The sequence below is a fragment of the Vanellus vanellus genome (assembly GCF_965231255.1).
Source record: "Vanellus vanellus genome assembly, chromosome: 3".
NCBI classification, from domain to species: Eukaryota; Metazoa; Chordata; class Aves; order Charadriiformes; family Charadriidae; genus Vanellus; species Vanellus vanellus.
In genome coordinates, this window is record NC_138907.1 from 53,474,924 (window position 1) to 53,490,579 (window position 15,656).

At 37.1% G+C, this 15,656-nt stretch overlaps 1 protein-coding gene across 1 annotated transcript in view; it reads right to left on the minus strand.

The window, feature by feature from the left end:
* The window catches only part of MAP3K4 (mitogen-activated protein kinase kinase kinase 4), a 46,026-nt gene that overhangs the window by 16,255 nt on the left and 14,115 nt on the right, over nt 1–15,656 (minus strand). The window contains exons 9-14 of the mRNA XM_082481153.1: nt 14,591–14,752; nt 13,413–13,546; nt 10,462–10,540; nt 8,040–8,106; nt 5,692–5,788; nt 291–391 (exon numbers count right to left, since the gene is read on the minus strand). Of these exons, the coding sequence (XP_082337279.1) occupies nt 291–391; nt 5,692–5,788; nt 8,040–8,106; nt 10,462–10,540; nt 13,413–13,546; nt 14,591–14,752 (640 nt within the window). The remainder of the gene's footprint in view (nt 1–290; nt 392–5,691; nt 5,789–8,039; nt 8,107–10,461; nt 10,541–13,412; nt 13,547–14,590; nt 14,753–15,656) is intronic.

The following is a 15,656-nucleotide window of genomic DNA, read 5'->3' on the forward strand; positions in this document are numbered from 1 at the left end:
TCAGCCATTATGTTACTCATTTCATTTTGAACATTTTGACTTAGTAAGACACAAGGAAATTCCTTCAGGTACAATTCAGAAACAATATGAAAGGCGAGAGAATAGTGGATATATCTGAAAACAGAAGAACTTACTCTGACAACATAAGCCTAAAAGTTAAAAATGTAAGATTTTTGAATGGGAAAAGGTGAAAAGACATTTTGAAAAGGGCAAGAACTGGGAACATAGAGAAATATGTTAATAATAATCATCTGCACATCCAGGCCACAATCTGTTACTGTGACAATCACCTTCTCGCTCTTCAGTGGGACTGGAGTGACGACTAAGGGATCTGAACTGCAACTCAGCTGCTATTGAAGCCAGTCGATCATTTTCAGGGACACTGGAACCCCTGTTAAAAAGAGTCATTGTACTAATTAACTTAGCATGGAACTAAATAACTACTAGTGACAATTTAACCACCGTTTTAAAGAGAAAGAACCTCTGAAGCCTAGGACATGAACCATGACAGTAACATTAAAGAAAAACTGATGCTGAGAGGTAAACTGAAAAGCCTTTCTATGCTATTTTCTCCCCCAAATGAAGACTTTGTACATAATTTTAGTTATGCCACTCTATGAAAAAGCTCTAAGCTTCAAAGGCATAAACTACTTGAAATTGTTACTTGCCCATAACAACAGAATCCATTTTAATGACTTGTACCATACCACTAAGACAGCTGCCGCAGGACGCAGCTGGCGCCAGGTTTGGATATACAATCAGAAGTGATTCAGCCGGTGATAATGTGAGCCACATTATCAGATGAAGAGCGGTAAGTGAATTCATACGTTCATAGTGTGCCACAAATACAGCCATAGTCCATAGTCATTAAGTCAAAACTAGTGAGACGAGCCACACGCCAGCTGCCAGGAAGGACAGTGTTAAATGACAGCAGCTTGACTGCTTGGAGGTCCTAGCTCCTCCAGACAGAACAGAGTAGAATTAGATACCTCAGAATAAGATCCAGATGAATAAGTACGCTGAACAGAAAGGCAAACAATACGGAGAGAAATGAGTCTTAAATCCTTAAATCTTCAGTCACCTTTCTCCAACCCAAGACATCAATCAATCCACCCATGTTTTAGAACCATAAATTCCTCATGAAAGTCTCTACAATAACCCCCTTTGGACAAGGCTCCCTTTCCATTTTTAAAGCATGGTGGGGAAGAGCTGTGATTGATGTCACCTTTAACATAATGCTTTACAGGTATGAGCTAAACATTACTGAAAAGCGGGGAACATTGTCAAATCCTTCACTGAAAGCTAACAACTACATGATGAAAGATACCTGGTATCACAGAGTGCACACACCTATGAGAGAACTTCCCTGCAGCCCTAAAGTTGCTTCAGAATTGTATAAAATTATTACTTAAAAATAGTTTAAAAAAAGAAGAGGAAAAAAAGCCAACCACAATCTTCATAATCTTGAGAACAGAAGCCAAAACCCAAGACAACTTATTACCATGTGAATGTTCTCATTATGACATCTGCTTTGCACTCCCTACCACTGCCAACTATATCTTTTGAGGGGGAACTGAAACTGAACCAGTTAAAATAGTCAGTACTCCTCAAGAAGTTGACGTTTTAATCAGCAAGAAGGCTGAGGTTATTCTCAGCACATACAGAGCAACAATTCTAGACACACAAAGAGCTGAAAAACAAGCAAAGCTGAACCACCTCTAAAGTGAGGCAGCAGCTGAACAGAGGACCTTAAGCATCACAGCTTTGAATACAGGTGTCTAAAATCCGTTTCAGGCTCAGCTTAGCCACCCAGATCTTTTATGGTTTGTGTCCAGAAAGACTGTATTCATGTTATTAGGCAAAGAAACAGAGTAAAAGAGAAGAAGATTTGCTAAATTTCTGCTCCAGTCCTGGATAACGATAAGATGATGAATAATAACCCCAGCTAGCTCAGGAATTAAACGTTTAGAAAGGTCATTAGTATGAACAGGGTGTAAATGTATTACCATCAGAAACCTCAATGCAAACAACCAGGTATTGCTGCTTTGGATTTTACTTTCTAGCTATGTTAAACTGGTATTTTTTTTAAAGAAAAACTTCAGTAGAACTATGGTGGCATTTGTGCACTACGCACTGCCTAGTACGATTGATTTATCAAGTTTCTACATTCAAGTTCCTATATTCAACTTTTTATAGATACTTAACATCTACAATCATGTCATAAATGTCTAAAGAGTTTCTGGAAAGCATACAAAGTTTCTGCGCTATTCCAGCAGCTGAACCGTGCACTTGTTGCATACAAAACCAAAAAACACTTTGTTGATCCAACAGATTCCATTTCTCTTTTGGAGCACAAATAAATGAAATCGATAATTTCAATTATGACTGCAAAGTGTGAAAGTTTGCAACTTTCTTTTGACGAGAACCAGAAATTTGCTATAAGTGTATTACAGTGTAATAATTTGTCTTCCTTCATAACCAAAACCCCTAAAAAATCCTAACACCACCATCCCAAACTCTGTCTCTGCTTCAATAATTTTTTTCTTCAAATTATCCCTAGGTAATACAGGGGGTTAAACAATGCTACTTAAAATTCTTGTGTGTGTGCACTGCCTGGAAAATAATCATGGGATATTTTATTAACAACCATCAGAAAAGTAAAAACTGAGAGGTATAAGAAAAATGCACATCTTTAAAAACCGGGCCCAGGCAATTAGACTAAAATCCTGCATTAACATCAACTTTCATGTTACAGTCCACAGAAGTATTATGCATTTGATTGCAACTAAGCAGTAGAATACTTATTTCTTTTCTTCCTAATGAGTATCTTCTTAAACTAGAAGAAACTGTCAAAATGCCAACCTTCACAGTTTGATCAATATTTGTGTAGGACACAGATGCAGCAAACATTAAAAGAATACACCACTGTATTCAAGTGTGTCAAATTATAAACCTGGCAGTTGCACTGAGTGGTATAAAATCACAACAAAGCCTACAAGTACTAAAAACTAGCCTACTACCTCCCTCTTGAAAAATTAACTAGCTTAAAAGATACGCCTTGGCTTAAAGTGCTGTACGTATTCTAGAAAAAAATCCACTTCATATGTTGTGTAAAGGCTAATAATTATCAAACCAGCAAGTTCTGCAGTTTCAAAATCATGAATGCTAATTAACCCTCACCCTGTCAGCTTATGAAGCTGCCAGAACCTCCCAGTGAAAATTCTCTAGAATGTAACTGACTTGAAAAGCGCTTTTCAGGTGCATAGCGCTGCAGACTACTGTCTACTCTTTTTCAACAGCGGGCTTAAAACAGAAGCACGAAGGATATAAAATAAATCAATGTAGTTTAAATGACAAAAATTCAGGATGTATTTTCGACCAAATAAAAGGGCCCAGACTCACAAGCTGCACATCTAGAGGCTACTGTAGGGAGCAGGTCACATCTTATAAACTGAAAAGTCTTGTAGGAAAGATCTTATATAATAAGTGCCAACATACTTCCCTCTTAACACCTTATTGCATACTTCTGCTGTGCAGCTGGTAACAAATCTAGAAATCATGATGGTTTGCTGACTAATAACTGAAAATTGTTTATTAAAAAGTAAATAATTCATAATCGAGTCATATGTAAGTTCACTTTGGTCCCCATTAATCTATTGTTCCTTCACTACCTGTTCTTTCTTTTCTCTACAGCTGTGATACAGTCAGATCATCTGTCTCCATTTATACACATCTCTTGTACAACAGAGCTTTTGGTACTCTGCAGTAGAAGTAAGAATCCAAAAAGCTATTTATAAAACCCAAGATAATATCATTGCGTGAATAGCAGGATTTTGACAGTCAGGGGTGCAGGGGAAAAAAGATGTTTAAAAAAAAGAAAAAGAGTACACTTAGAGAACTTGGGAGACATGTCAATGGTTTGACTGTGGTATGGGAAGAAGGAACACCAACAGTCTGAAAAAACAGCCAAATCAGAGGCCAAAAAGCAAGAAAGATACTAACATAGGTCTGCCAAAAAAGTCATTTGTGACTTCTGCAAACAGACGATACGTGAGTGGTTTCTGCTACTATCCTGATACAGGAATGGTTTCTTTTGTATTAAGTTTACTCTGCACAACCCTAAGAAGCCAAAGGTATACCAAGAAAGAAAAAAACCCTCCTGAAATCTAAGGTGTTTAATGCTGCGTTTGCCACTCTATAGTATTTCAAAATATTTATAGCAGACAATAACAATACGAAACCTGTTAGGTAACATTAAAAAAAAATATCCTTGGGCTTATTTGCATGTTACAGTCATCTTAGTGCAAAGTGTTAGTTATTAATTCTAATTATTTAGTAAAGTTATACTGATGAACTGACTGGCGTATGTTAATTTCATGGACATTTTTACTGAGCAACTTTGTCATCTACATCAGAACTGCATGCTTTAACTACCACACCATTCAGACATTTTAAATCTGAAAGCGGTCTTATCATCTATTTCTAAGACATAAGATTTTGCTCAAGTCAAACATGAACGAAGGAGCCAGTGAAAGATATAATGGGACGGAAAAGCACGGTGCAAATGATCTACTAGGATGCAAGTATGTGGAAACAGTTATATGGGTGATGGTAAGTAGAATGAGGCTGCTACATCATGGAGTGGAGCTACCTGGTATCATTTGCACTGCTGACAGGTTTGGGTTGAGCTGAGTCGCTACCGATGAGAGCGGGGCGACTGTTAGCAACGCTGCAATGGTTCCGTGCGTCACAAGGGACACTCCGTGTGCTGTGGCAAGAAGAAAAACTTCAGGAAACAGTTAAAAAAAAAAAAAAAAAAAGTATGGAGTTGAAAGTTTATTTTAAAAATAAAATTTTGAAGTGTGCCTAATGAGGCCTGATTTTAGAAGTTTTTCAGGCACATAAAGACTTTTATGTGGAATAAGTCTGGGTCTCAGAAGATTCAGGGGCTGTCAAAACGTATAATCATCATCATCATCATGATCTTCAAAATAAAATTCTCTAAATCTTTAGAGCAGTACTAGTTTCTGCCAACAGCTAAGTAACCTTCAAAAAGATGTCAAGTGTAGAGTTTGACACTGTGCTGATCTTGAAAAATAAGGCCCTCTGTGTAAAAATATGCATGGCAGAGTTTATTTTGAAATTTTTAAAAATCTGTTTTTGCATTAATTCTCATGTTAACTCTTTCAAAGGGAAGAAAAACAATCTATTGCTTTAGGCTTCTTCCGAGCAGGTTCGTAATGACGCAGAAATGCCACCACATTCCAAAATGCTAAAAATTTAAGTGTTATCTACGCTAAACTACAGAAAGCTCTGTCATGGGCATGTACACAAGCATTCACAGCGGAGAAGAAAATAGAAGTCTTGCGGATGAGCAGTTTTCACTGAATTAAGGCTTGTCACATTGAAACATTGTTTTCACAAAGGCAAAGGGGATAAGAATGACATCAAAGTGAGAAAGCATGCACCAATAAAAACTGTAAAATAAGGGGCCGGGGGTGGGGGGAGAGGCAATAGAAAAAGAAACAATATTGTCCTTAAAAGCACATCTATAAAATTCGGATCACTAACAGGCTAACTTTTTCTACCTGCTTTGCACTCAACAGGAAAGAAAAGGTGTTCCACTTACTGCGAGTCAGTGGACTCCAAGAGAGGATAAACCACTTTAGAACTCTTAGTAATGCTAAATACCTGAAGCCTTCAGGCGTTGGGATGATAAGATGAGGATTTGGTGGATCACTATGGCACCGAGGTACTTTTACAGGACGGGGACTGTTTCGATGAATAGCTGCAAACATAACAAAGGTAACATATTTACTCAGATGTCAGAGAAACTCTGTTAGGGCCATTTCAAGACAAAAAATTAAAACAAATTCTTGTTTTACAGAGTTGAAGACTGAACTGGAACACATTTTCTTGTCCTTTGAGAAAAATCAAAATTACTTGAATTTTAAATGAATCAATTGCATGAATTTATGTTATTCATATTATTGTATCACGTAACTCCTCTATAAAATGAAAATTCTCCAGAGAATTAAAACCCAGCAATTAGAAGACGTATACTTACTTCACTAAAACATCTTCATTATTTCAACTTCATAGATTAAAGATGATTTGTTATCTTATTGCAAAATAAATATTAACAAACCATATAATAATTAAAAAGCAAACAGCGTTATAATGTTCCTTTTGCATCAGAATTTATTTTCTCAGACAATAATAGAAAGCACAATGAGCAGGGGAAAAAAAAACTGTATTTGACAGTTTTAGCCATACTAACGCCCCCCATGACAGTCTGCCCCACAGAAGTGGTACAAAGGGACAGGGTCACACCTAGATGAGCCATCATTGATTGTCCTCATGGCTAGCTCATTCAGTGCCCGTAAGAGTAGTCTGCAGCGTCTTTCCCTTCCCTCAACTCCTCCTTAATTATCCAGAAAAATATTGTGGCAATCACATCGCAAGATAGCTGACTGCCCATCAAAACATGAGCCAGTACTTACTCAGGTCACTGCGATTAACATAGCCTGGCAGATTCTGCCTTGTTTGCGGTACCAGGACAAGTAAGAGATGTCACAGCCAGCTGTTGGTTGTGCTGTTATAATTCACAAGGACACTAGCAGAAGACCCAGAAGGCAGAACCTAACTCACTTGGGTAGACATAGGCTGTTTCACAAAGGAAAGAGACAGGATAAAACACTGGGAGACCCCCCAGCTATGTGCCTTCAGGCCACACCATGAACACAACTGGACCCTCAGCTTTGGAAAAAGCAGTAAAGATCACAGTGGGTTTAAGTCCCTCAACACGGTATGCAAATGGAAGTAGAAATTCTTATTTTTCTCCTGATCACAAGATGGAAAGGAGCATCTGCAGTATGTGCAGCCAGGATACAGTTTACATTTAGTTCTGTTTATTTCAGCCTGCTGTTCAAGTCTGCACCATCCGTCTGTGTCAACCCCTTCCCATGCCTCTGATCCAAACGCTGTCAAGCAGTTTAGTTTTGCGTGATCTGCTGTGTCTGCAATAGCATTTGTAAGAGTTTCAGTGCTTTGGAATCATCATGCTAGTGATTCACCTAAAACGGGCCACCCTCTGAACAACAGTATCAAAAGTGAATGCACAGGTTTTACATCACTGTACAGAATTTGGCTAAAACTGATTTTAGACTATACTTCTTTCCAAAGGATTGGACTGACTTTCATTGTGAAAGGTTTCTCAGCTATAAGATTTTCTCATCAAAATTGTATCAAAACTGAAACTTTCCCAAAATACTGAAAAATCTCCTCTTGCCTGAGTCAAATTACCTTCCCTTCGTGTCTTCTGCCATCAACCCTGTCCAGGAAGCGGACAGTAGGAGAAAAAAGTGATGACAACATGGTATTTTGAAAGTTAAACCAGTCAATGGACTTGGGAGGAGGAAGAAAAAAAAACAGTGCCAAGAAAGAGATACATAAAAGGGAAACACAGCTGAGGAAATATCCTTTTCTCAACATAAACAATGAAATATGATGATTTCACTTTAACAGCAAAGATATTTTTTACACTATGACAAATTTTGTGACATTGAAAACTACTTCCAACAGCTCTATCATCAAGGCCCCAGGGGGAACTCCTCTGTACCTCAATATTTAAGTCCATCAGAAGTGTAAACATCTGCAGTGCCATAATGAGAGGGAGAAGGAGCTGTAACTGCCTTCTTAAAGTTATAGACACTTCCTTACCCAACCTTTAAAAAAACCCCAAAATTACAATCCTTTTCAGAAGATCTGCAAGACCTCACAGGGATTCAAGGACAAATTCAGAGAAAAGCATCCGTAAAGCTTTTAATTTTTTTTGAGTAAAACCACATTTTTTGAGTATTTTCACTTTGTCAAGCAATAATGGTTTCACATCCACTATCATGAAAAGCTAAAAAATACTTTTATTGGTATTTCTAGCATTTAGCATTTTAAAATGACTTTACAATCAAAATTCTGTAACGATAGCAGCAAAGCTCCAGAACAAATGCCAGTAACTTCTGCCTTACCAAGGTACAAACCTGTAACAGGACTGTGAGGTTTTCCAATGACATGGCCAATGCACTCATTCATCAGAGCTTGTAAACTCTAGAAAAGACAAACAGAAAAAGTTGCAGTGTTTTATGTTACAGGACATTGTGACACTGGTTAAGTATGTAATCTGTCAAGTAAGAACCCCCACATTCTATCTATTATATTAAACTTCTGGATCCACATTAGGGTTTTGACTTCGTTGTTTTTTTTTTTAAAGCTAGAAGTCTTAAGTCTTATCTTGCCTTTTGACCCTGTCAAAATTACGTAACCGTAAGAACTGAACAATGATATATCATGAAGAACATTTCATAATACAAATCTAGGGGAACTTAAAAATACCCATTGTTAATAAAATAAAAAATCAACCTTGCTGGATAAAGCTGCAACCTCCTCTGCCCTCCCTCTCCCCACCCTAAGAAGAAACACCCAAAGAAAATGGGTGAGAGTATGACACCCTGAATCACACAACTAAAGTCTGTAAAACAAAAAATATGAAGCATTGCATATTAAAATAAATCCTTTCTTATCTACCCATGAAGTTCACAAAACTTTCATGAAAAAAAAAAACCTTTTAATAGTTAAACCACTGAACTGGGGCTCAAGCAATCTGAGCCTAATTACTGCATGTACTATTCACTCTGTATGTAACCTTGGACAAGTTATTAAATCTTCCTCTCATTCAATTTACTTGTCAGAACACCATGGATAAAATATGTCTTCACAATACAGAATTAAAATTATGTTCTTAGGTTCAGTTGCTATGAAGGCCACTTCTATATACCAGTCATCCAGATTACTCAAAATTTATTCCAGAAATTCAGAGACTTAGTGAAGACCAGGAACTTAACAAAAAAACAAACAAACAAATAAAAAAAAATATAATAAGTGTTTAGTCTGTGATTGGCATATCTTATCAATGCAGACTAAGCTCGAATCTCAGCTTTAGATCTAGACTGTCCTTCTTCTGTGACATCAGGTATTATTTAAATAAGAGATTAGGACTGACATAATGTATTTCCAGGTGAAATGCTGTGACCTGTGTTATACAGGAGTCAGACTAATCAAAGTGGCTTTAAGTGATGCTCTCCAAAAATGAAATCCAGTTTAAGGAAAGTGAAAGTTCAGAAGTGCAGTTAAGGTTTTGGTTTCCCCTGTCTCTCTCACTTGTTCTAAATCTGACTTCACTCCATCCTAAATAACACTGGCTCCGAATTCTCTTCTCTGTACATGTGAAACCTCTGTCATAAAAACATTCTATTTGAAGAAGTGCTGTGATATCTCAGATAGTTATCAGTCAACAGAAACAAACTCATGGATGATTGCTTTTTAACTCTCCTTCAAGGTCACAACAAGCTTACCAATTCTATTTTTGGAAAAAATTACCAATTTATAAAGTCAAAGGCCACATTAGATTTTCCTGTGCTTCTTTCCTCCTTAGAAGCTCCCTTCTAAATACTGAAGGGATCTCTAGCAAGACATTATCACTAAAATATACGTGTATTACTCTTCAAAATACCAGGTGTTTTAGAAACTGTATCAAAGTGAATAAATAAAGTTGAGGGGCTACTTCCTAAAGCTAAAGTATTTATGTATTTCAAATACAAGCTTAACTCCGTCATTTATGCAGACAACCCTTTCCCAACAACACATCCATAGGACTAAAACGTAACTTACTTGAGAGCTCTTGATAAAAATACATGTGAAAAAAGACTGAACTATATAGTTTCAGTGTTATGCAAGATTAATGTGGTTGGCATTTCATAACACATCTTGAAATTAATAGAAATCAGAGGTGCTGACACTCACATTCTGCTGTTTTGTGGCAACTGTACTTTCACTTCTCTGTAGTACTGTACCAAGATCAGAGAAATAAATTCCCAGAATTTTATTTCCATAGGAAAATGGGGAAGGCACATAAAAAAAACAGTTTTAGTCTATTATTTTTTATATAGTAAAACCAAATGAAAGGTGCTTTAAAGTCTGTTTCAAGTTGGCACAATTTGAAGAAATGCCTTTAAATAATTGTGAATTTGTATTCACACCCATAAATAAACTTTGATTGCTAAGTCTTAGAAGTCTATATTCAGAAATTTATTATAACTATGAATTGTAACTCTGCAGAAAAGAGACACAGAGAGTTCCCAAGACACAAAGGGAGATAGCCTTCCAAGACAGTACCTGCAACTTGTTCGCAATCTGAAAATATTAATGCCAATAATCACAGGCATACTCTATTCAGAATCTTATAAACTGAAGAGATATCAATATCATCAGTCATATACAACAGCAATTGTTTCAGAACAGCATCTGTATTCACACATAGCTGTATAAAAATAACCCAGATAACATATACTGATAGCTTTATGTGTATTTAGAAATAAACAACAAGTAGAAGAACTTATTCCATACCAAGAAGTCATCTTCTGGGAGAGCTGAAATAAATGCTGGCTCAATGGCTTGAAGAAAATCAAAACCTTGAGTTGCCCACCTATCTCAAAGAAAAAGGAAAGACAGAAAATGAACTGATCTTCAGCTAAAGCCATCATAAGAGTTTCAACAACATCCAAGAACAGTAAATGTTAGTTACTTATTTTTCCTTTGGAAAATATGAAAAAATCTTTTTAAGAAAATTGATTAATATACAGGAGGCAATATATTTACCTTGTATTAATATTTGCCCAATTATATTTGGATGAAGTCTGATTTTAGCAAGGACACTGCAAAATAAAGTGAGCAGGCCGTGCTGTATATCTCAACTCTTATATGTACTATCTACAGAAACAGTATCATCAATTCACTCATAATATGTTGGCAACAAGCCAAACCACTATGACTCTCTGCCTAAATTCTCCTTTCTGAAACAAGATCAAAAGAGTACTAATGATTTCATGACTATCTGACAAGCAGCAACTGGGCATCACTGGTTTCAGGGCCTAGATGGGTAAAGTAAAACAAATAAGTAACTTGGCTAGAGAGAGTTGTGCCTTCAGCCACCTGCTCTCCCCCCACTGCCTCCTTTTAGACCTACTAGAATTGGCATCTGAAACGTACAAAATGCAAGTACAGTCCTAGGATATCCTGAGTCGGAAGGGACCCACAAGGATCACCAGAGTCCAACTCCTGACTCCACACAGGGCAGCTTGAAAGTTGACTCACATAGTGCTTAGCATCAACCAGAACCCTGAGGTTCCTTTCTGCAGGGCTGCACTCCAACCTCTTGGCGCTCGATCTATACATATATCCAGGATTACACCACCCCAGGTGCAAAATCTGGCATTTGTCCTCGTTAAATTTCATAAGATTGGTGATTGCCCAGCATTCATAGTCTATCAAGATCTCTCTGTGAGGCCTCTCTACCCTTAAGGAAATCAACGTCTCCTCCTAATTTAATATTGTTGGCAAACTTACTTAGTATGTACTCAACTTCTGTGTCCAGCTCATTGATAAAAACATTGAAGAGAACTGGCCCTAAAATTGAGTCCTGGGAAACACCCTAGTGACTGGCTGCCACCCAGGTGCTACCCCATTTACTCCAACTCTTTGAGCCCAACTCTTCAGCCAGTTGTTCATCCATCATACTGTGCACATCTAGCTGTATGCTGGACAATTTGTCCAGAAGGATATTGTGAGAGATGGTATCTGAAGCTTTGCTAAAATAATAATTAAAAAAACAACAACAAAAACCAACCACATCCACTGCCTTCTCTGCATCCACTAGGCGGGCAACCTTATTCAGTTAGTAAGGCACGGCTTGTCCTCCATGAACCCATGTTGACTTTGACTGATGACTACACCATCTCTGAAGTGTTTTTCAATAACTCCCAGAATAAGCTTCTCCATGATTTTACCAGGAACTGAAGTGAGACTGACAGGCCTATAATTACCAGGGTCTTCTTTCTTGCGCTTCTTGAAAATTGGAATAACATTCGCTAGCTTCCAGTCAAGGGGAACCTCTCCTGATTCCCAAGACTGTTGATAAATAACCGAGAAAGGTCTCACAGTAATATTGGCCAACTTCTTCAGTACCTTGGAACGAATTCCCTCAGGTTCCATAGACTTGCATGCATTTAATTGCAGCAGCAAATCTTGTACAAGTTGCAAGTCCACCAGGAGCTTATCACTCCCATAACTGTGGTCCTCCAACCCAGGGCTCCAGGGCCCATCATTTGTGTTAAAGACAGAGGCAAAGAAGGCAGCACATATCTGCTTTATTTTCGTCCCTATTTGTCAGGTGACCAATCTCATCAAGTAACGGACCAATGTCATCTTAAGTCCTCCTTTTGCTGCTAACATACTTAAAAAAAGCCTTTTAAATTGTTTGGGTGTTGTGGTTTTTTTGTTTGTTTCCTTTTGTTTTTTAAGATTAGCTCACCAAGCTAACCTGCCTACCCACACATGGTTCAGCCTACCCTCTCTTTCCTCCTCTTCTTCCAGCAAGCAGAACAAACCACCTCCAGGACAGACTGATCAGCCCCATACTTTAAGGAAACAAAACTGTCACTGATGTGTAATCTGCCAGCACAGATCAATATAAAGGCACCTATTTTAATGCAAAAGAATTCTACTAAATTTCTGATATACCAGGTGCAAAATGCTGCAAAACCACCTAAATAAATCAAGTAATGATATCTTCTGCTTGGGTCAGTTTCCCAGTTCCTCTGTTTACATCCTCAAAGTGATGTAACTTTGTAACTTTTTTCAACAGTATTCAGCAGCAGAGTTTCATAGCACCGACTATATGCACAATTTGAGAGACTGCTAGGCACAACACTACTGTCAACAGACAGAAAACACTTCAGACTACAAAAAAACCATCCACAAATGCACCTATTACTGTGACCATAAAACTGAAGAATTTTCACCAGAGTGGAAACAATTCTTTCTCATCCGTGGGTTACACTTTAGATGCTTTCAGAAAGGACTAATAGGACTTCTACAGGAGGCTAAAACTTCCATACATACATTGTTTGCACAACTGGCACAAAAGAATACTGCTTTCTCTGTAGAATACCCAAAGAATAACTGTTGCATATTCTGCAATCTTTATTGACTCCCGATCACATAGCACTTTTGTTCCAATCTAATGACCCTTATCTAAAGTCTTTTAATTGGGTTCAATCATCTCCACTTTTTCTTCAGCTAACATGAGGCAAAATGTTCCAAAAAAATCTTCTGCTAAGCCATTGGAGTGTTCATCGGCTTTATGCATTTACTATTCAAATTACTTTCAAAATTTAAGAACCAGAAGCATCAATAGTTAGAAGAACTACTTCTAAACAGTAAAGCATTATTCACAGTGTGTAAAATCCTGCATGGTATTCAAACACAAACTACTATGGCAGTAACGAGTTGGCTGTTACCTGGGTCGAGTGCCTCGGCCACTCTCACATTTTGTTAGCACATAATTCATCCATTTTCTGGCAAAGCTGATATACTTGTCTCCAATTTTCTGCCTGAATTCTCCAGACATGAGACGAACAACTTCTTTATGGTACTGTAAGATACTAAAGATTACTTTTCACGTATTAAGAAGAACAACAAAAATACAATTTGCAATATCCACTGGAGTATTTGCAGGCTAACAAACCAGTATGGTAACAGTCACATTCAAGTCTTAGACAAAATGATTTTATGCAAGCAGGTGCATATTTGCAGAAAAAAAAAAAATCATGGAACAGCATATGATACAAAATATGTTACAGTGAGAGACAGCACTTGAGCCATATTGTATTCTTGCACATATAGGGGCATGTGCTGATGTTTAACAGTGTAACATTTAAGACTGTTTAACAGTGTGACGTTCAAGAAACATCCCACATAAATGCCCAGTTCTGTAATCGGAGATTAAGCCGCAACGTAGTGATTACTTTTAGTTATATTGCAGGTAACAACAGGGATAAGGAAGTTACGTATAGACATTTAAAAAATTAAACTGAAATACGAGTTGATTTTTAGAGGACTATCCTTAGAAGCATGTTACAATATTATACAATCTTAAAAAAAAATTTACAAAGCTCACAGGAATCAAATAGTGAAACAGTATACTAAAGCAAACAGGACATTTCCTAATCAGTCCTCCAAGGAAAGCACTCAAAAGCTACATTCACTGCATCAAAGAACCACCATAAACTTTGAAAGAATCGCTCATATTACAGTATTATGCTATTCTATGCTGAAAAACTGCAAGAAGCCAAGTTACACAATGACATTCAATATGAAAAGATATTTCTGATCTCATATAAAATGCTGCCAAGTAGCAAAGCCTGCAAGAATACACCTGAATTCATCAAGGTCTTAAAGCTTTTTAGAGTTCCAAGCATTGCTAATTGGAGTCTGAACTGAATAGATCTGTCTGTTCTTTTTCAATCATTTTCACATAAGTTTTCTATGGCAACACATTTTTTACAATGTTCTGCTAGAGTTCTTCATATTTCCAGAGTTATAGTTAACTTATTTACACCAATGTAAAACCAGAAATTTCAATTGTTTCTTACCAAAAGTACAAAACAAACGTGTCATTAAGTTTTTGTTTCCTTACCTCAAAACCAAAATTATAACCCTGAATCATGGCTTCCCGGTAGTATTGCTGCAAAGTGGCAGATTCAGATTCGTCAACTTCAGCATCAAACTCAGATGTGAACATGTGATCAACTCTATCAATGGCACTGCTTATCTTATTGCATAGCTGTAATGCATCACTCTGAGTAGCAACAACAAAAAGGGATGGGGGGCATCAAATTATTATTTACATTCTACAGCTGACAAGACTAAGGCAAACATGAATCTAACAATTAAATTATTTTAAATGGAAATGTACTTTAAAGCCATCACAGTTCATTCGGTCTTGGAAAAAAGAACACTTTCCAGTAATTGCAGTAAGCAAGTCTTATAATTACCTGAAATATTAGAATTAAGTTTGTTAGCTTCAGTGAGATTAACTTCAAAACCAAAGACAGCAAAGGGGAAGAAAAAAAAAAATGAAAAAAACACCCGAACAAAAACACTTAAAATCAGACAGACAAGAATACAGAAAATGAGGTTTATTATCTCTAACGTGACCAAGCCTTTGGTTGTATTTTCACCCTGGCTTCTGTTGAACTCAGGGAGAAAATGTAGGGAAAATGTCCTCCAAAACAAACAAAAAAACCTCCCCACACCAAAGAAAATCTTTATCCAACAAAAAAACCCACTCCGACAACAAAAAACCCCACCTCAAAAACAAAAGAAAAAAAAAGAGACCTACCCACTTTCACATCACAAAGCAGCCATCTTCTCCAAATGTAGGGAAAAAAAAGTTGTTTCTTGCAGATCACAGGTTTTGATAGAATTTATTTTTACAAAATCACACACTTCCTTTCAATTCAACAGTGCTCTTTTACAAAGATATATTTATTCTGTTGCTATTAATATTTCCCTTGCATTATGGACTTGTTTCCCACCTACCCAGTGCAAAAATGATTACACCAATATTGCTCAAAAATACATTCACAAGTCCTTTGCAAAAACAAAATGAAAATTGTACTGAAAGTAAAGTCCACAGAGGTTGCATAAATTACAATTGCAGAATGTGTCATCAGCATTGCAATCAAGTGTTCTTACATATT